A 22,553-nucleotide genomic window follows, 5' to 3' on the forward strand; every position below is an offset into this window, starting at 1 on the left:
AACTCGGCGGATGAGATGCGATATTGCGCCGGTCACCTGCTTTAGTTTCTTGGAAGTTAAGCTGTTCTTGCCATTGTTCTTGCCATCGTTCTGGATGTGAAGTCCCAGAACCCGGAGCGTATTCACGTCTGGGATGGGATGGCCATAGAGTTCAATGACAATGGGTATGGTGGGGCATCCGCGGGTCGTGGGGTGAAGTATAAGTAGCTCAGACTTCTTTGGGGAGCATGAGTCCGATGTTCTGGGAGTGTTCTTGTGTGAGTGATGCGGCGCTTTGTAAGGTACCCTCTATGTCGACATCACTACCACGCATGTTAGCGGCCAAGGTCGAAGCAACCGCAGCGGCTGCGGCCGATCGCTTACGCTCGTAAAGCATATTTAGAGGATAGTTGAATCTCCACAATTTTCTAACGTATCACATCGTTTACACAAAATTTAGGATTGGCCAATTTTGATCCTTAAGCATATCTTCGTACAACACCTCATAATACAGCTCTAGAGTTCAGTTTAATTGAATTAGGCTTGAGACAAACCTATTAGGACAGTTACAGATGGTAACATTCAAATACAAAGTAAATAGGCCCATGACAAGAAAGCTTGCAGGATGCCACCAACAATAGTGCCATAATGTCATTTTACAGAAGAATATATAGAACAATCAATGTACAGTCTTTGTCAAAAATATACAGCCCAAAGGGTTCGCTTCTAAGCCATATAACGAGATTCCTGGAAGCAATACTGGAATGTATGAGTAAGCTTGAGAAGAGCGAGGATGAAATTTATCATCTACGAGGTTTCGAACGCTGCAGATGCTCAACGAGCTCTATTACGGTGCTTAGAAGTAAAAGCCTTGGGCTGTATATTTTTGACAAAGGCTGTACATGATTGTACACTCTTGAACAAATTAGCGGCCTTCTGAGTCTCATTGCGAGCGACGCAGTTTCATATCGAAGCACCTGCAGTGACGGAGCTTCACGTAGTCTGTAGCCTCCGCCAGGTAAAGCCACTTCGACGATAAAGTGGACGACCTTGTATACCTCCAGACAGATATCCTCTAAAGCGCATTTAAAATAATAATGGAATGTTTTAGACTTTAGTGCTATTTATTATATATGAAAGGTTCCCTAGATATCACCGTTGAGGATAGACGTATTGATCTTACTGGGAGTATAATAAATATTTACTGGTTGGCTGGGTTCCTCCAATATTTCAGTTCCACGGCCTTACAGTTCTGCGAGCTCGAAGCACGAAACACACGCGCGGTGGAGGAACTGCTACGTCAATGTCCAACGTACCGCTGTTGTAGTCGTCCACGGCCTTCCGCACCACAGGTTGTATCTGCTGCGCCGCGCTCTGGGTGACCTGCGAAGTGTACGTCCTAGCTAAGACGTTTCCAAGTTCTTTACAATGCGATGAAGGTCCGTACGACATTATCGAGGAGGTTTTAACTGCTTCGAGCAGCTCTGAACTAATAAGGAAACTTGATTTGAAGTTTTTAGTAATAAAACCGAACGTACGTTACGATTGAAGACAGCAAGAAGAGGCCGACAGCTTCGGACAAGTGCAGGACACTAACTTTGTATTTCCCTGCTTTTATATTCAAGTGCTTCCAAGCCGAGCAGCATTGCGTAGACAACGCGAGCGTCGCCGGGACTAGCGCATATTGTTCATGTTAGTTATCTCACGCTGGCTCGCGTAAGTATATACAAGTCTACCAAGAAATTGCCGCTTTTTATTAGCAATGACACACAACGTTTGGCATGCCTTTAGATGCATTCGCATTCGCCTTTATTCCTGCACTTTCTGGGCGCATGAAGTTTGAGGCGGTGCTCTTTAGCGTCATTGTATATAACACCACTGCCTGTCGAGTGTGCGGTTCGGCGGTCATCGTCTTGTCTTATTTGGCGTAAGAAGTGGCTGGGTGCATTGCACGCATGAACTCGATTTCCAGCTCGTTTGTCAGCTGGGAATTTCTCGGTACTCCTGTCGGATTAACCACGAGCCCAGGAGCCTGCGTGCCTCTAATTCTTCGATAAAATAATCCTCCTCCTCCTCCACAAAGAACCATCGTCTCAATTATAGTAACTATTTCGTGACTTGCGCCACAGAAACACAACTTCCGCTGCAGTGGTCGGAGATGAAACGTTGCAGCGGCTGTTCCAGTAGAAATTCGAGGCGTATTAACTGCTTTATTTTGACGCGAAAATTATCGTGTGAATACTGCGGCGTGCTTCAGTCTACGAGCAGCACAGCGACCTAGAATTTCCTTTCTAAGCTCAGTGTGCGTCGGCAGGACGCTTCATCACTAAATGTCGACCATATGAAGACAGATTAAAGATAGATCAAAGAAAGAAAATGACTGGTAGCGGCAGTTAATGATAAATAAAGGTTATAATGAGTAATAATGACTACTAATTGCTTGTAATTAAACATATGTCTAACCACGAATTGTAACGACTACCATTGATTAGAAATATTAAGATACTTAGTAATGAGTAGTAATGACTAAATTACTACTGATGAATTGTAATAACGACTAGTGACTTCTAATGGTCAATATGTCTAATGACGACTTTGTAGCGACAATTGATTCGAAATGACTAAAAATGCTTTGTACACAGTAGTAATGACTAAATTGACTTGTAATGGCTACTAATCGCTACAAATGACCAGTATGTCTAATGAAGACCTGCAACAGCTACCGTTGATTAGAAATGACTAAAATGCTTGGAATGAGTAGTAATGACTCATTACCTACTAATGACTTGTAATGACAATATATCTAGCGACGACTTGTAACGACCACAATTTATTAGAAGTTACTAAAAATTCTTAGTATAGAGAATAATTGACTAAAAGGATTACTAATGGGTTGTAATGACTGTTAAGGGCTACAAATGACCTATACGTTCAACGACGACTTGTAAAGACTAGAATTGATTAGGAATTATTAACAAAGCTTAGTAATGATTAGTAATGAATAAAATGAGAGGCCCACAGAAAGAAGCGAATGATAAGAGGAGGAAGAGTAGGCATTCGCAGTTCGCTTCGTATTAGATATCTTAAGAAACCCCGTAATTTATTTTTTTATTGTCTGGATCGAAGCAACATCGGGGTGCAACGATTCGCGCTAGATTGGTTCATTATTCACCATCTGAAAAGCGGAGATTCTGCCCACAGCTCTTAAGTGCTGCTTTTAGACATTGAGCGTTCTAATGCTTTAGTATGCTTTAGCTAATTCTCTTGCCACAGAACTTCCGTCACGTACTGCATAGCACGCTGGCGCTGTCGTAGGAATTCGGGTCGATGTTTTCGCCTATTTAAAACTTGTCAACGTTTCGGCTGTTCGATTTCACGCAAACATGCCCCGTGAAAATACCTGCGCCTTTTATAGTTTTCCTTCAAACTTGGATATTCAAAATTATGTCCATGAAACTCGCCTGTCGTAGTTACATAGGGTTTATGCTCCCAAAGCAACTTTGGATGTGAGGGACACCGTAATGTAGGGCTTCAGAAATTTCGATCAATCGGGGAACTTCGCGGTGGAAGGACTATGAAGCGCTTGCATGGGTAAGTGAAAGGTATGTATAATATGTTTGTCATAAAATAACAAAATGGAATTGTTGCCGCGTAATGGCGATAGGCAGCCAAATGCAGAATAATTTATACAGCTGGCTTCAAAACTGTAGTGAGACGATGCTGCAGCATCTGAGGGGCTTCTTGAGGACTATATACAGTGTTCTGTAACTTTATCTTACGCGTCTTGAAAAATTCTTCCGCCTCAGCCGGAGGCTCATTTGCACTAAAACCACGCACAAAGCTTCCGCCTTGTTGTCCCTTTTGTTATGTAGTAAGTCCTACGGTGGTTCTTTTCTTCTTTGGTCCCACATGATGAGAAACCAGAACCGTATGTGACGAGATTGAAGAAGCGAAAGACGCAAGCGCCAATTATCCACTGAAGGCCAGCGATGGCGCCATCTAGCATCGTTACAGGAACGTGCCGTACTTGCCTCGGTGCTTTTAAACCGCGGCGCTTTCCTCCAGCGACGCCAGAAGACGCTACAGCTGCCTTTTGCTGGAAATTCAGCATAGGCGTCTTTTGCTCCTCAGTCTCGTCGCAGACGGTTCTGGTTTCTCATCATGCGCGGCCAAACCAACTAAGCATGCACCGTGGTCAAACTTACCTCGTAAAGAAGGGGACAACAAAGCGCATGCTTTGTGCGCTGTTTCAGCGCAAATGAGCTCCCGGTTGAGGCTGGAGAATTTTTCTAAACGCGTATTATAAAGTTGCAGAACACTGTATGTACCATGAAACCCCATAGGAGTATATTTGAAGTAGTCCAGTGCACATTTCAATATGAAGAATGGCTTTTGAGGCGAACGGGCCAGTTTCTGCCGGCTGAAAAGTCAACTTGAGCATTTGCCATCGTTCAATTGGCATCTCAATAAGGCATCAAGTGATCTCAAATGAACGCTAGATAGTGGCCTGTGCTTACAAGCACACAGAATAAGCAGCTATGTGGTATACCGGTAGGAGATCAGTGCAGGCCGAAGCACAAGTGGCGTATTTCGTGCGTTCAGCCTGGGATACTTGCTGCTGCTGCAACACAATCGAAGAAGGATTTCACATCAGCACATTCTGCAACGAAAATGCGCCAACTCCAAAGCAACAATAAAAAGTAAGTACCAGCGCACTGAGCGCAATAGCTTCAACGGCAGCACACTAATTTCACCAGGCAAAGGCTAACAACCAATTACTATATTCATGAGGCTTTGTGGCATGCAAATAAAAATGCTTAAAAATCACTTTCAGCCGAAACGCAGAGGTACTTTAACTCGTTTTATAGTAATGAAGAGTTCAACATATTCAGACTTCGTGTCATTTCTTAAAATCCTCAGGATATACTTCGGTGCAGCCTTTTGTAGGTGAACCGTTCCGCAAGGCCGGCGTTTTATTGGGCAATGTTTAATTCAAGGTAATTTTTATTTTTATTTTTGATCCTAACTTGCACAATCAGCCTTTTTTTCCTTGTCGATAACGAGGCCAGAAATACAGAACGTGAAAAAGGCGCCTCCAAAATACATATAGCTCGTTTTCACGCAAGTACAGTTTTTAATTATTTATATAATCATTAAGGTTTATATCGTAAGTAAAGTCCACCTTCTTTTACAATAACCACATGCAATGGCCGCGCAGACGTAAGTTTCCTAGTTTCTAAAAAAACGTGTCGGTAAATATTAAAAAAGTCGATTTTCATGAACTGCCAACAAATTATGCCACTTTTACCACTTCCGGTGGGGATGATGGCATCATTAAAATATTTTAACAGCTGCAAAATTTGTCATTTATGTTCCTTGATTTCAGATGGTGAAGAAAAAAGCAACAAGTACTAACAAGACTTCGTATATTTGGTAGTACACAGAACCTGCATTTAATTATGTACGCAAAAATTATCCAACAATCACTTTAAGATTTAACCTGGTGTCCGAGAGAAAGACTTGTTGCACTAAGTCAAAGCGGCAACAATGGCGTCGGGAAAAAGGAGGCTGCAATTGGAACAGTTAGCGAATTCGTATAGTGTCCTACCTGCAGGGAAATCGAGTACCGGTAGCGTTTCCTTCATGCTCATAGATTGCATAAAAAGATTATTTAACAAGTTTTGCTTCTGTGCATGCAGCTTTTGATACAGTGTAACTGAAGTTCATCATGCCAGAATCCGCGTAAAACCCAAATGCGGCGAGCCTTGTCGAACTGCAGCGAGTACTGGCAATAGCACTTTAAAAAGAGTGTGAATAACATCCAGAAAAAACAAACTCCAGCCACCGAAAGCTCTTTTTATTGGAAGCTGAAATGTTTTCCTTGACACCACGACTCTTTTAGATATTCCAGAAGTTGTTCTTTATCGTTTACCAAATACTGATAACTCGAAGTCGAACTTTTATCACTCAGGCGTGTTCGTACATGCTAAGGGCATCGTAGTAACATTGGTGTCTTGTTATCTGTGAATACCTTATAGGGCTGTACTCTCAAATAATGACTTTTTACTCATTGCTAGGTTAAAATATGGCAGTTGCACCTAAGGGAAGCTGCTCTACTAGAACTTTACCCGTCCATTGAGCAGTAGAGAGCTTTAACAACTTGAATGCCTGTGGCTCCAGTGTATAAGCAATACAGTGGTGGGTACGGAACGTTTTAGAAGAAGCGAAGACAGAACTTAAGATATTGATGATAGCACGCTGAGCGCAATGATACTTACCTGGCTTACTTTCTCGCAAACTGCAAGGGAAGAGAGTGAACTGAAAATTGGCTCCATACGAAGTGTGCATTCTAAAGCTCGCCCCTCTTTTCCCGCATAGGCCTCCGCATACCTGTTAATGTCCAATGAGGCTGACCGATAAGCAGCACTGCTGCTGTCATTACATTGAATATCAAGGGTTTTGAGAGAAGGGGGGAGCAATTAAGAAATGGTAAATTTAGCATTTGATATGTCCCACCACCACGTATCTTCAGTTCCGTATTTGTAGCATTAAAGACTGCGTAGGAAGTGATAATCGCTAAACAGCCCAATACTATTGCAGAAAGACAGGCAACTACGTAAAGCCAGCATTTATTTTATGGTTTGGTACACAATTTTCATTAGCCTCATGATCTGGTGATGCTTTCGCAAAATCTCCGACTTCAAAACTTACAAGCAGGGTGTGTACCTTGAAGTTTCAACCGAAAACCACCTTTAACAGTAAGCTGTTGTGCTCTTCGTAAATTCGATCTTTAGCGAAACCGCACATTTCTGGCATGTATTTCATAAGCAAGACGTATATATATTCTTATGGCGCATGGTACATATTGACCACAGAACTCCAGAGTGTCGTCGCCATGATTCATTTAGGACCCGGATTTCTCTGCCTGCATAATTGCGTGCTATCCTGCGAATAAAATCACTTTATGTCTAGCGTTTGTGGCATCTGTAGTCTCCTTCGGCCCTTCTGATCACGTGCTAGCTATTATCTCTTCACAAACTAAATACTGGCTAGCCCACTATTCTGCTTTGTGAGCCCATTGCATCATCGCTGCGTAACGTCGGCAGTCGGTAGCCAACACCACAACACCCTCATGTCGCAAATGGCTGGCTAGTATTCACTACGAATTGCACTAGATACAGCACAAAATTACGAAGTATACTTACAGGAGTGCGGTGAGTCAAACGGGCCTATCGAATACAGCATTACAATTTTGCTTTGTGAGACATTTGTGTGTGAGCTAAGATAAGTCTTTGAAGAACAAAAGGCACCACACCCCATCAAGAGCTCACTGCTAGAGCGGCGTCATCTGCTAGTACTGTCGCAAGTCTGTCAGTCCCAATCATGGCCTCCAAGGTTACCTCGCGAGTGCGCGGAGGTGCTCACGGAGACCATACCCCAATTTTTCAATTTGCTTGTCACACCTGAGGACAGATATAAACGTGAAATTTAATAACACAAATCACTGCAAAGCGTTAGGGCACGAAAAGAATTACCGAAAGCACTGAAGACTACATACATGATGGGAATACGAAGCGTTGCAAATCTATTCCAAATCTTCAGTGATTCAATTCTAATTTATTTCTACTTCTGCTTAAATTGTAATTTAATTTTGCTCCAGTCCTATTCTTGTTCTATTCATTTATAACTGGTGCAGTTGTAAATAGTAAAGGTTGTTATTACTGTTAACATTTTGCATTTAGCGCTTTTGACAGCGTCACATCGTCACATCGTCTCGGCCAATCGCGAGTTTGCCGGACTGCATCTGCAGTAGTCTACGTCGGACATCGGACATCACCGGTTGTCGACGCCAATGTGCCATATATAAGGTTTTAGCCTGAAAATGCCACTTTGAATATACGTACACTCCTTCAGATCAGAGAGCTGCTTCTCCGACGGAATGCCGGCTTTCTCCATCACAAGGGCGGCGTGCTTTTGGAGCTCGTTCAGGTATTCTGTAAATATACATAAGATGGGCGCTATTTTATTAGCTGGTCGGATTGGATTGCAAAACATTTATTTCGTCGCTCAAGCAAGTTTGAGGATAGCCGTACTAGATGGCCGCTAGTCCATGGCTGGCGGCGACCTCGTTAGCCCTCTCGATTGCCCGTAGTCGGATCTTCGGGTCCTAGCTGACCGGCACGGCTTCCCACGGCTCGGCAGAAGGGAGCTGTATTATTTCCACCGCAAGCGGATCATTTGCGCAGTTCCAGAGATGGTGGGCGTATGTCGCTCTTTCGCCACATCTACTGCATTTTGGGTTGTACTGGCCTGGGTACATGAGGGCAAGCACTGCCGAGAGGAGAAGAAGAGAGAGACGAGGGGGGGGGGGGGGGGGGGGGGGGGGGGGAGGACAGTACGTTTTTTTATATAAACCAGAATTGATTCAAATGGTTAAGGCGGTTTCCTGTATTCGGTACTTGGTTCTGGCTATACTGTTTATATTCTTTTATTTAAATAATAAAAACAGAAATGCAAATATGTTTAGCGGCAAATGATATCTGCTATCTCAGTAAACGAAGCACCTTAACTGGAGCGGCAGAAGTATAGAGATAACAAGGGACACGGAGGGTAAATTAAAGTGGTGAGGGACAGGGGGAAAGGGTAGGGTAGGTTAAAATAAAAATGAACGGTATCATACATTGAAATAGAGTTCACAGCAGAAAGTTTAAGACCCGCCCGCGATTATCCTAATTCACTGTAGCACTCGGCACTGCCGGCAGGCATCCACAATGGGCGCTGCGTCGGCATTAGTGTGCAGGCGTTGTTATATTTCATTTACAATCCTAATCCACAGAGACGTCATAAGTCTAGGAACATATTTATCTGCGGCTCCTTTCATTCATTTTAAAAGAAAAAGCAGAGTGAACAAAGACAAAGAGCGGAAACATTTGACACATAAAACAAGCGTTATTTACCCTTCAACCCCGAAAGCGCTGTCCTCTTCCCTTTAATATGAACGTAACCCAACTAGCAAAAACTGCCTTTGCACTGCTCCTTGTGTTTGCACTCTTTCAATGGCTCCTCTGAGGACCCAGCGTGAAAGAGCTTCTTTCCTCTAAAAATTTTGCTAAGTAGGTGCGAAATACTGCTGAAATCACAGAATAAAAAAGAAAACTGTTAAGATAGTTGGTACATATTTTGACTTCGCCTTTCAGTCAGAAATTTTTAGGGGACATCGGTTGCATACATGCGTCGCCTGCAGCTTTCGGTTCCACTATCACAGTTGATATATGCTAGAGAGAAACCACTCCTTATCATTCTCGCGCCTCTGCACTAGCATGCACCCCTACCCGAAATTTATTTATTTCGTCGCCTGAGAAATCACAGGACTTTTCGCACAAAGCATGACGTTCCTATTGTTAGCTTCCCTAGAGAATTAGAAACATGTGCTTCTTCTCCAGTCTTCATTTAACTCTCCTCGTCGGAAAGGGAGAGCTACACCGCTGGGTAAGATTGAAACGGCGCATTAGAGACTCATATCTTATATTATGAAATTTCCATCGAAATCTCAAGCGAGCAGTGCGATTTCTTGGTCTCTAATCGAAACCAGAAATTCGTGTTAATGCGAAAGCCTTTCTATAGGCTCATGGAACGAAATTCCGTGCGAGAGAGTTGTGCGCGAGACCTCTGCGCGAGATGTGTCATATTCCGCGAGATTCCGCGAGATGTGTTCTGGTAAGGCTTTATTCAGGGCTCATTTCTCTACCTTCCAGTCCTGACTAGATCTGTAGCATATAGTTGCATTCAGTTGATTCGACTTGAAAGCATAACTTCGAGTATTTCTCCTTAGTCGGTCGCAACGTCAAAACAGCGTGAAAAAAAGCAAAAGAAACTAAATCAAGTTAAAATTTTCATTTGTTGGGGCATGAATGTGCTGGTTAGATTTGGCAGGTGCAATATTTAGAACAGGGACGGTACTTCTTCTTTAGTGGGTGCAACAAAGCTTAATAATGATGGTGATCACATGTCAACAAAGCACAGCGCTAAAAACCACAAAGGACGAGGAGGGGACTGAACAATAGCGCCATTGTCCTGTCCCCTCCTCGTCCTTTCTGGTTTTTACCGCTTTGCTTTGTTGGCAATGAAACAACATGCCCAAACATTTTTCCTTCTGAAGTGATCGCACGGCTCGTTTTATCTGTTTTACACAGAAAAGTACACCCACCCTTGTGGTAAACGTCCACGGAATCGGCGAGGCTTTTTCTGGTCAATCGAGCGTCTTCAATAGCCGTCTTCAACTTCTGGTTACAAAAGAAAAAAAGGGGCGAGACAGAGGTCATGAAAAAAATTTGCCAAGACGATCAAAACTAAATCGTGTTAATAATAATGCAGGCAAACCAAAAGCAATAAGTGTTGGGCTAGAAATAAGAAAGTGTCAGCTAACGTCTCATTTCAGCTTGATCACCGAGAAAAAAAATGTTAACAATCACGGAATCCTTGCCGCGTATCTTTCGTCAAACCTAAACTGAGACAGTCATTTATTAGTTACCTACGCAAAAAAACTATTTTCAATTGATGGAATTTTGTCACGTTATCGTGGCATACGTCATGGAAGACAGAACTATAAATCTATCAAGATTTGTTTGTTTGCATTTATTTTGTTTCATCTCAGTTCTATGTATGCCACAAAAAGAATTTTAAACAGACTTCACATGATAAAAAAACGAACAATTCGCCACATTGGAAATGTAGAATTTATGGACACTACAAATAATATACTTTGTTTATTCGAAATTACACCTGCACAACACATTTATGAATTCCGCAGGCTAAAAATATACAATTTTTCCTCTCCTGCACTAATATCCCCACTGGAAATCTGCACGTGTGGGAAATTTTATGATTCCGTACATTTTAAAAGCTGCAATCTTTGGCTCACAGTCTTCCAGTATTTCTCAACAATGTCGTCCTATGCCTTGCATAGAGCGCAGCAAAACATTTTAACATCGATGGATCCCAAACCTAGTATGGGATATTTTAATTGTATATTGTTCTCTCCATCAGAACAATCACTCGTTCCTAGTGTGCTTGTAGCACCTCAATGACGCATTATAAAATTTCTCAATTCAGCTCGTATTATTACTCATTCATTTCAGTTACATTGCGGATCACTTGACAGACTTTTGCTCATAGCTTCAATTCCTTGACTCCTTCTGCCTAATCTCACAGGAAGTGCTTTCCGCCATTCATTACCATACCCAAATCTATTGTATGCTGTAACAATACGTACCTCCAAAGAGCAATGTAATAATTTTGGAATAAACATAGCGACTCTTCGAAGAAGGCAGCAGAGCAGGTAACAACACAAAGAATGCATGACTTGGGAGACCAATGTGTCAGTATGCCATCAGTGGCTTTGTTGAAGAAGGAATTAGAATTTTGTTGCAAACCGTCAGGATGTTAAAGACAATGAAGAAGTTGGCTGCAGACGTGAAGTGAAGGGAGAAGATGTGCGGTTTCTTGTCAATACAGTTGTCAGTGCAGCGTTGTCCTTGTGTGTATGTGTGCGTTTCTTATGCTTTGTGTTGTTACCTGCTCTGCTGCCTTCTTCCAAGAGATCTGTAACCAACTAGCTCAGCGTTCGACTCTATTATTATAAGCCATAGCGAGCCCCGCTGGGGCGGCGCAGTGGTTACGGCGCCCGACTACTGTTCCCAAGGAGGCGGGATCGAATCCCGGCCTCAGCGGCCGCTTTTCGAGAGGGCCGAAAAGCAGCGCGCCCGTGTTCTGTGCGATGTCAGTGCACAACAAAGAGCCCCAGGTGGGCGAAATTTCCGGAGTCCTCCACTACGGCGTCTTTCATAGCCTGATTCGCTTTGGGACGTTAAACCCCACAAAACAAACAACAAGTCTTAGCGAAGAAGTTTAGCGAGCTAAACCGTATTATGCAGTCTTCCCCCACGGCTCGCATGTAACCTCAAAACCTCCACGCCCGTCTTGTCTTTCTGTTGATACAGGAACAAAAATACTCTCCTGTTATAAAGTTACAATGCAGTCATACCTAGGACGCATTTTCGCGTCCTAGGTTTCTGCAGCAGAGTCCTCCGATCACTGAGCTGCCGCGCCGAGGCAGTTTAGAAACTTGGATTGACGAATTGATCACAATGCCATGATAAATCGGAAATGGAAATAAGCGAAGAAGTTAAGCTATTCAAATCGAGACACGTCGGCATTGAATAAAGCGTGAACGCTGCGCCCGCCAGCCAAATTTAAGCAGTGCGAACCTCCGCGCTGTTGGTTTCTTGGCACCGGCGTCTTACTGACAAATGCGACAGGATGGAGAGGGAGAAGAGCAAACGCAATGAGGTGAAGAGGAAGGCCGCCTTGCGGGCACCAGTGCCGTAGCCTCGACAAGCAATGTGGTCATAACCGACGTCCTCTTCGGACGTTGAAGGCCAAGCGGTCCCACGTTCAGCGGGCTGACTGTCTATGTCGTGAATATTTATGCCATACTGTACAATTTTTTCACTTTATAAATACAAGTATATGCAAGTGCAGGACTTCGTCATTACGAATGTCTCCAGCCCCTTTCAGAGACAGAACTTGAAATTCACCGACCTGAAACTATTGTCATGCATAACGTAGAATGCGATGGATTGGAAAATGCGAGAAAGTCACCTCCTGCTTCAGCTTTAATCGAAAAAATAAACGCATTGCTTCTTTTTTTACCACACTTCTGATTGAAATACTCAAGTCAGCCTAGCGACCAACTCAAATACTTGCGAATAATCAAAATTGTCAGCGTAGATGATGCCATGAAAATACTAATTAGGTCCGAATTCCCTTGGCGCTAGTGTTGATTGCATGTCCAAGAAGAATAAAAAAGTTATTTTTTGATACTTTCGCTAACAGCATCTTGATTTTTTCTTGCCTTAGTCTGTTCTGTGCAATATTAGGTTAGAATTGAGTTGTTAGGTCAGCGTACAGGAACGATGCTTTCATGTCGTTTAATGAATTTTTGAAACTACATTGTTGTTGCTGTAAACAGAGTGTCAATTGGCATATTGTCGAGAATGGCTATAGAGATCAGCCATGCGGGTTGAGCAATTGTCTTCCAAAACTTAGTAAGCACTTGCATTTTGTTCTTAAGAAGAATTTTTCCGATGCCTCTAAACTACATAAACCCCACTATGTGGCTCTTTTGCAAATGGTCTGGCAAATACATCAACCTGCACTGTAATAGCACTGTAATAAACACCATGGAAAAAAAACTGATTTAGCCAACTTGTCTAAACACCTACAGGTAATCGCAATTTAACTTGAGCGCTATCTTTCGCCAAAAAAAAAAGGAACGAAAAAAACGGTAATCACGGCCTTTCGCGATTAACTCAAAGATGTAGGCTTCATGCGTTCGGCAGAAACCATGGTGGAAACATAAAAACGGCGCGTAACACAAGAAAAAAATGTGTGTTAATTTCTAATCGCGGAGTAGTCCATCATGTTTTTGACTGTATAATCACCCAGCGAAACAAAAAAAAAAAAAAGAAACTCTGCAATGCATATGTTCGCACTGCGTTAACTGCGTCATTGAGTCGACCAGAAAAGTGGTGTTTTGGTTGCGCTGTTGTAACCCATCGACAGAAAAAAATTACAATAGAAGAAATGTGCCGCGCAGCAAAACAAGTCCCAGGGGCCGCTAGAATGAAAACGGACTCAATGTCGATACCAGTCCCTGGTCTAGCAACCTTAAAGGAGCGTACACTATCGCTCTCTTTTTATTTCATCCTGTGCTTCTGTTGAAACCGACATTGCGATCGACTCGTCTGTCTCATTTGTAAAGCAAACCGCTGCCCATAACGGCGCATTCTGTAAACAACATCGATCAGACTACAACGCCATTGGCCCCGCTGCGGTAGCTCACTGCTTAACGCGCTATAATGCTTAATCCAAGGACGCGGGTTCGATCCCGGCCGCTTTTCGATAGGGCCGAAAAGCAAGACAGCCGTGTACAGTACGATGTCAGAGCACGCTAAAGAACCTCAAATGGTCGAAATTTCAAGAGCCTTCCCTACCTCGTCCCTAACAACTTGATTCGCTTTCGGGCGTTAAACTTTATTTTTTAAAAATGTAAAAAAGAGACCGCCCTTTCTCTTGACAGCGTCCGGGTATGTGCGAAGTGTAGTTCAGATGAAAATCGCTTGCGGGAGATGACGCTTCAAGACTGGGGCTAACCGGCGGCTGAATTGGCCGAAACCTAATTGAAAGAAATTATTTTCCAATTCTGGCGATAACCGCAGCCAGTAACCTTTGTTGAGATTGATTTCCCACTCAGGCGTGCTAGCAGGGTCCACTCACATTGAGGCTTTCCGTAATGTGTGATTTCAGCGTCTCTTCACCATCGTTCATCACACTGATGCTGTAGTTGTGGGCCACGTGCAAACGGCTGCAGCTTCCGTAGAGCCAGGCTAGAGACACGCTGCCAAAAGGAAATATATGAGTGTGTGAGTTAAGTACGGCGCTATCCTCCTTATAGAGACTATAGACTATAGATGCTGTTGAAACGTTAGTGCTAGGAGTCACTGCACAGGCAAGAAAATGATCCCATAATACAACGTGACGTGACATCACTTTGACGTGGTATCATTAAGGCTAGAAAATTCGGTGTCTCAGGAAATCCGGCGTTGTTGACGGCATCGGCGTCATTAGCCGTGAGCGTAAACCCTTGTGTAACAAGGTAATTCAGAACCAGGATTAAAATGCACTGAGTGGCACCAAATTTTTCCAGAAGGTTCCTGCAACAAATGCGGAACAGTTGAGCAGGAAAGGAAACATTTTAGAAGAAGGACGCATAAAACCGGAACTTTCGAACTGTGAGACCGGCACGTTACCCTTAGCCTAGGCCACGAAGGCTTGATGTTCAAGCTGAATAAAGGTGTACATACTGAATTTGTTTTTCGAATGATATTCGATCGAAATAGTGTCGTCCTACTTGTAAAGACAATGCTTAAGCGCCTCGCAAATTGATGAACAAGTGTCTACATTTTAGACTCCTAGAGCATTTCCTTGATGTACCCAGTAATGTGAGTCACTGCATCTCAAGTGTACATTTGTTTAGTTATCTTCTCGACTTGGCTTCGGCTACAAAGTTAGCGAGGATTGCGACCTCCTACTTCGCTGCTGCTGTTCCCTTACAGCAGTAATTGCCTTTGCAGCCCCTGGAGCACTATCTTCCTCGTCCACAGAAATGTTTATTGTAATGTTAACACAGAGCAGGAACAGTGCCGCGAACCAAATAATAAAGTGTATGTACCAAACCCGTTTGATAGTGCAAGTGTTGAGCTCGGATATATCAAATCCGACTATTTGTGACTGCTGGCTAGATTACAAGCATAGGTTATCCCGTTACAAATCCTGCCTCAGAGTTCAGGACCTCCACAAAATATATCATCGTATTATGCCGGGGATTCAATACATCGAACGTCGCACATTGGTCCCTGGAAGTTGCGCTTCACCTATAAGTGACTTTCTGTGCTTTGTATTTACGTTCCACCTCGCATCATTGTTATGCGGTGCAGCCAACCTAAGGCCTAACGACAGATCTCGCCGGGCATACTAAGCTCTCGGTTATGCCAAATCCGACTATTCGCAACTGCTGGCTAGATTCCAAGCATAGGTTATCCCGTTGGAAATCTTGCCTCAGAGTTCAGGACCATCAAAGAATATATCATCGTATTATGCCGGGGATTCAATACATCGAACGTTGCACTTTGCCTCCTTGAAGTGGCGATTCACCTATAAGGGACTTTCTGTGCTTTGTACTCACGTTCCACCTCGCGTCATTGTTATGCGGTGAAGCCAACCTAACTAAGGCCTAACGACAGCCCTCTCCGGGCATACTAAGCTCTTGTCTGATGAAAGTACCTCGGCGGGAGCCTACTATTCAGTCATGAAAAAAAAACGTTTGCAGTTTGTGCATTCGTACGCAAGAAAAAATTATTTCTACGTGATCGATCAAACAAAGGCAATAAAAAACATAGAAGCAGAAGAGGGCAAGCGTTCCCCCTTACTAGAAAAACTCCAGCTGACTGACCAGTGAAGCCACACATATTTTAGAGCATTATCTCTACTACTCCCATGCAATCAAGTTCAATGGAATACGCAGTTTTGACCTTGCACTCTCGTACTGAATATCATCCGTGCCGAGGCGCAAGAACACTATGCTATCGCCGCAGCCAATCATGCCTCGTGTAAAACTGCAACACACTTTCGCTCTGTGCAGCAAACACCATCATTTTCATGACAGTTCCAACTGCAAAACACTGTCACAGTGTACAGGGAACATATCGTCGTCTTCATGAAGTTCCATCTGCGCCGCTTTTTCATTTCAACGAGGTAAACATGCCATATACATGCGCCATCTAGCTGAAAACAGATACCATAGCCGTACCAGACAGGCTGCCGAGACCATCCAGCAACAAGATGCCAGACTAGCGCGCTGCCGAGAAGCTTACCAATGAAGGAAGCGAGCCAAGATCGATGCGACAGTAGCGACTACGCCTGCGGTCGATGGCTAACGCTCATGAAACTTGGTTTAAGGATAGATGAACCGCAACAATTTTTTTTATACAAATACGCATTCAACAGCCGACTGTTCATAACGTCAGTTAGATTTTAACGACCGATTGTTTTAGCTATAGCCCATCTAATGACAGGAATAGAGATTGTACGATAATCTGTGAAGTCTTAAAACACCGTCCTTTGCGGCTTAAGTAGGAAGCATACAGGTTAGGCCTAGCAGTGCCTAGCGAATCATACCTTGCCCGCTACCCGGTAGGCTTAATGTCTGCGCGTATAGGAGAGCGGGAGCAATTCATTCCTTCTTTCCCCGAACAGCGAACTTCATATATCGTCATTGTCCGAAATCTAGCTGCCGATATTTATTTATTATTGTTATCTGGCGTAACGTGCTCTCATTGAACCAGCGGAAGACGAAGTGATCAGGTCGGCCTGATGCCGGCAAGGCCGAAGATTGCAGAAATAAGCGGTCATCGAGCCTCAACTAGTACAAGGGACTATTAGAATTCCCACCGTAACGATACCTCTAATTTCGATATATCTGGCGTTGCGTGTAGGAGAATTTTATCGGTGGACCCACTGAAACCATAAGTAGTCCATGTGATTATTCGATGGCGGATTCAGATATGAGCCCAATTCTTATGACATGATAGTGCAACAGTTGCCTATGGAGTGTAATTTACCAACCGAAGCACGAACATGCGAAGTTACAGTCGTAATGTTCATCGTACAGCGTCTGCTAGAAAGAAAACTCCCAAGGAATTTGCTTCTACTTATTTCCAGGTTCATTTATGCAATGGCTAACGTTGTAACATTGACAGGCGCGCTGCGCTAACGAGAGTTCAACTATAAAGCTTTAAAGAAAAGAGCCAGAAACTCTAGAAACAAGGTCGCCAAAGTGTGATTAAATTGTGATTAAATCTACCGCAGTTCATCTTTGCAGAACATACAAAGCCCCTTGTGCATTTGGCGGTTCGAGCTGCGCAATGGTACTTTTATTGCCTTTTTAATTTCACACGAAAACTTGAGTGTAGGATGTAATAAGACACCATAGGAGAATAACGAAATGCTAAGTTTGTAACTCAACGATCACCTCTTCTTCCATTCCGTAATAGTCAATTTGAATAACACATAATAGTTCTACACTGATGTTATTACAACAGTCACAGTCCATCATTCCAGAGCATACAAAGGGCAAATTATCAAGCGACAGTCAAATAAACTAATGGGAAGAAGGCAGCGTAGATATGAAAAAGAGAGAAGATAAATATCTACAAGGAAAAGAAGAAGAAATTTTATCACTCTCTTCAAACATCCCCACAGCCTTTATGTACACTCCCCTCCCCCCCACCCCCTTATTTTTTTTTTTCATTTTTCATTTGCTTTTTGTTTATTCTGCAATGCGAATTTTTTTGCCCATTTTTTATTTTACATTGGCTGAAGCCCGTTGTGCTTTTGGAGATGCGATTTGGGCAAGTTTATTTTTATTTGTTTTTTAATTGTCCACGCTAACTTCAGTGTAGTACTCACGCGTTGAGTACCGTGATGAGCGTCATTGAGGCCGTGTGCAGGCGCAGGGCGAGCATGTAGTAGGCCGTGATGTTTTGCACTTTGCGTCCTCCGAAGGCACCCACCATGCGCATGAGGACGAAGAAGAGCCCACAGAAGACCGATATCAAGAAGAGGATCCCAGATAGCAGGAACACGGCGCCGAGAAGGAACTCGTACTGGAACAGCTACGTCGGCATAATACATTTCTCAGCATTTTCTCATATATGCAAAAACTTACATCGCGCACTTTAACTGGGAACTAAAAGTCATTCACTGTCGCGATTTAGAGAGCTGGGAATGTGGTGTAGGTGCCACAGCGGACCCTTGAGAGGCATTCTATGTGGTATTTAGCCTTTTATGCTACTGTCATAAAGGAAAACTAACGCTATAAATAGTTCGCCATAATGGTACGAGCTAGCAAGCTAGCGCTAGGGTTCATTTGTGGCCTCGCAAGAAGCGGTAACAAAGCAGGTAGTTTTGTCCTCACCAAAAAACAACAAATGGATGGCCACGGCGAAAATATGAAAGCAGACGCATATGAGCAGCTAGTACGAATCGAGGCGGCCTAGTAGGGAACTTGGGTGGACGTGACGAAGTAGCGTGATTATGTGTGTAAGTATTCTAGTATGTAAGCACTGCTTCTCAAGTTTTAACCGGTTCACAGATTTTAACCGGTGTATCGCCAAATTGTGCCAAGTTGACAGCGCCTACTTCTCTTTTAGGTCTGCGGGCGGGACCGGAATTCACCTTTTCAAGGCACGTTCACTGGGCGTGCTTAAAGCGGGACTTTACATTTGTGTCGCTCATGGCAAATTGCGCGGAAGATATCGCTGTCCTCTTCGTAAGCGTTCATTTGACAGGTGACGGAGGCAACGACCTTGTCACCATATGCCAAGATAAACTATACCAAGCTAGTGTTTTCGCAAGTTATTAGGTTTAGCCACGTTAAACATCTTCAATTTGTTTTCGCAAATATGGCTGTCTGTTGCGTACTTTTAGCTTCAGTCTAGTACGGCGTAAAAAGCACTCTGATATTCAAGTTGTAGAGCAGCGGACTGCGAAAGGAGCATAGGGTTACTGTCTACCAATGAGCACGGAGCTTCACTTAACCCTTACCATGTCACGTCATATGAAACTGAATAAACGTGAAGCTTTGGCGTGCAGCCATAAGAATGTGCTGGAGTCGAGGAGTCAGATGGAAGCTGGTCATGTGTAGAAAGAGGAAGACTTAAGCTTTAAGCAATATGCTTTTCGACATAAAAGTAGAGTGCGCTTCAAGCGTCCCTTGATATGGCATGATGTGGATTTCTATCTCGTTCCTTCATTAGCAACAAGCATTACGACCCTATCTTCGTGCTATAGGACAGAATATGCTAAGGAATTCCAGTGCATCAATGGTACTCCGATTCAGTTCCTTTAAACAAGATGTACTGTTGTTCCTCAGCAGCGAATAATACATGATGTTTTCCAGTTATGTGATCACACGCCATCTTGTTCGCAGAATATGGCCCCGTATTATTAACAGCTTTTCGTTATGCTGCGTAGAGTGTTCAACGTGCACAGAATCGTCATTAATAATATCTGGATCAGGGACTCTTATATTTAGACCTATGTTAGCCTGATTCTCTTTCCTTATAACACCCGAAAAAAAAAACACGAATGAATTAATGCGAATGTGGCATTTTTGTGTTCCTTAACATGCGGGAGAAAATGTATTTAAGTAGTCAACTTCTACTCACGGCCGTTAAGTAGGCGTAATAGTATGTGTCTTCGCCTTCTGATTTGCTGGCTACGATGTCTTGAATAAAACCTGCAGGTTGAAAGAGCAGACAAAAAGTTTATGGCAATTCTTACCTTCGCGAAGTTTTCAAGCCTGTCTTGTTCTTCCTTAAATCCTACATGTTACTCCGTACTTTCTGTACAGGCACCGTAGGTCAACAGCAGTGAAGCGAAAGCAGGCCTTCATATTTCCAACTAGATTTGCACCCAGATTGTTTGAAACTAACGAGTTCGTAGGATTTTAAAGGTACACTTTACACAATTATAGGAAGTGCTTCACGAGCAGTAATTTCCCATACCACTGGGCAGAAACCTTCGTTACTTAGTTGAATAAATAAACCATGATAAAATCTACATTGAAATAAGTGAAACTGCGCTATACTGTGAGCATTACTCAACACTATATTATAAATATATCGAAACTGCGCAATAGATTTTCCTGCGTTTAATATGCCATATGTAGAGAGTTATCCAAAACATGGCCCTATTTTTGTCTACTGACTAGATAGAACATGTGCATTTTTCACTGTGGAACCCTAGCCCTGGTTTCCTCTGCAAGTACGCATTTCCTTCGTTGATTTCGCAAAGTAAGAGTACATTTTCAAAGTGACAACGACCTTCAAGCAAAGTTGGGCCAAAAAGTTTTCAGTTGACGACCTAGGAACCAATAAACCTGGTTACTACATTTCACAGGGTACCTAATTTTATTAAGCCATTACAACTGCACAAAACATACAATTCGGCTTACGTGTTTTTGTTAATATATCAAGTACGATGATCTTGATATATTAAAAATAATAAAAAAAAATAATTATACAGCACCAAACTTCTCTTTTGCTAACAATATTTTGCAAGTTGCAGAGGGCGAAGTTCTTCCAAATTATAGGACATTAGAATACAATGCCAACAAAATAAACTCTCGTTGAACCCTGTTCACCAATGCCAAGTTGAAAAAATATAAAGAACAGTATTCACTTTTGCGCTGTTGCATTTAAATTTGGCCTTTGAAGTTAAATATTTCACATTCAATACCCACAAATAAGGCTCTTAAGAACAGATATATTTTTTTTCTTTTCCAAGGTAAAACTATGGCTACGCTAGACGCGTAATAGTCTAAAATATGACAAGAGAAATATGGGCTCAGGCTCAGTAGATTGTCTTGCAAAGTCTGATATAACATTAATTGTAAAAAACAAAAACTGCTGTCTACTACGCAACCTTAAAGAACAACGTGGATCCAGCACTTAAAGAAGAAATTGCGGATGCGAACTTCCTCATCACTAAGATATAGGTGTGTTTTATAAGCAATAATGAAAAAATAGCCATTAGTGCAAGTTATTTCAAAAACGCAATAGCTGAAACACACTCAGCCTACAATGGCGTGCAGTGTTGAAGCTGAGCGCTGAAACCTTAAAAAGCCAACATGAAATGTCAGGCATCGAAAGCTTTTTTCACTTTTATTTTAAAGCGCCGGACAGGTTCATTGCCTTCCACATTCACAATATTCTTTAGTTTCACATATCTTATTATTTCGCTTTCCTTCGTTGTGCGTGAATTGCACTTGAAGATATCTGTCAATTGGTTCGGAGAGCCCTCGACTTTTCATCTGGTCAGCTACAGTGCAGCACGTGAGACGTTATTGCATAGGCATCAGTGAATGAGCCAGGAATATTGCGGTGTTTGCTCGCGCAGTTACCAGCTGCGGTGAAAGCTATAACAAATACGCGAAAGTCACATGCAGTAGATTTAGTAGTGAGCGGCGAAGGGTGAAAGTAGCGGGCCTTTGTTCTCACGATCGTCCTGGGCGCAGCAGGTGACGAAGGCGATGGTGAGCTGCACCATGTCCAGAAACGCCTGCAGGTAGAGCGGCGGCTTCTGCGCCTCCTCTGCCAGCTGCCGGTTGGCCTCCAGGATGGCCCACTCCACAGGGTGCAGCCGACCGTCGTACTCGCGGGTCATCATGCACGACGAGGCGAACTAAGTCCAGCGAAGAAACGTCGGAGGCTTAGATGACGACTTCACTTCTTCTTATGCAGTCGGGCTGCTGTCTCGCGCTAAAGCCGTGGTCTTCATTCTCTGCGCCTTCCAATGAGGCCTCAAATGTAAAAAAAAAAAAAAAAAAAAAAAAATAGCGGCAGCAGAAAACGCTTTGTTAGCGTTCATGCACCACGTATGCAAGTAAATGTTTAACCAAAATTTCTTGGTACTAATTATGAACAAAATCAAACAGCAAGAATTAACTGATACAGTCTGGTAGCAGGCGATATTTTTAATGTCAAAACGAAATTCAACCATCACATATCTCTAGCGGATATGCGATGGTTGAATTTCGTTTTGACATTAAAAATATCGCCTGCTACCAGACTGTATCAGTTAATTCTTGCTGTTTGATTTTGTTCATAATTAGTACCAAGAAATTTGGTTAAACATTTACTTGGAATCGTGGTTCATGAATGCTAACAAAGCGTTTATTTGCTGCCGCTAAATTTTTTTTCTTTTTTACATTTGAGGCAAACTGCAAAATGTGCAACTCTTCATTTCAAACCTATTTTCGCAAAGAATTGGATAGGCCGAAGTCATAAGACATCACTGGCACTGCATAGATATAACTGTTTATTTTCCCTTATCTTTTTATTTATATCTGCCCAAGAAATTATGTTTATTATTTAACCGGTTTTCCCACAAAG

General features: G+C 42.9%; 1 protein-coding gene across 1 annotated transcript in view; it reads right to left on the reverse strand.

The window, feature by feature from the left end:
• Positions 1–21,825, reverse strand: part of LOC146172641 (uncharacterized) — a 90,803-nt gene extending 68,978 nt beyond the window's left edge. The window contains exons 1-4 of the mRNA XM_084584320.1: positions 21,660–21,825; positions 19,827–19,897; positions 18,067–18,272; positions 14,317–14,437 (exon numbers count right to left, since the gene is read on the reverse strand). Coding sequence (XP_084440446.1) covers positions 14,317–14,437; positions 18,067–18,272; positions 19,827–19,897; positions 21,660–21,825 — 564 coding nt within the window. The remainder of the gene's footprint in view (positions 1–14,316; positions 14,438–18,066; positions 18,273–19,826; positions 19,898–21,659) is intronic.
• Positions 21,826–22,553: the final 728 nt, after the last annotated feature.

This window comes from Amblyomma maculatum, chromosome 11, assembly GCF_055883805.1.
Source record: "Amblyomma maculatum isolate TAMU_Amacu chromosome 11, ASM5588380v1, whole genome shotgun sequence".
NCBI lineage: Eukaryota > Metazoa > Arthropoda > Arachnida > Ixodida > Ixodidae > Amblyomma > Amblyomma maculatum.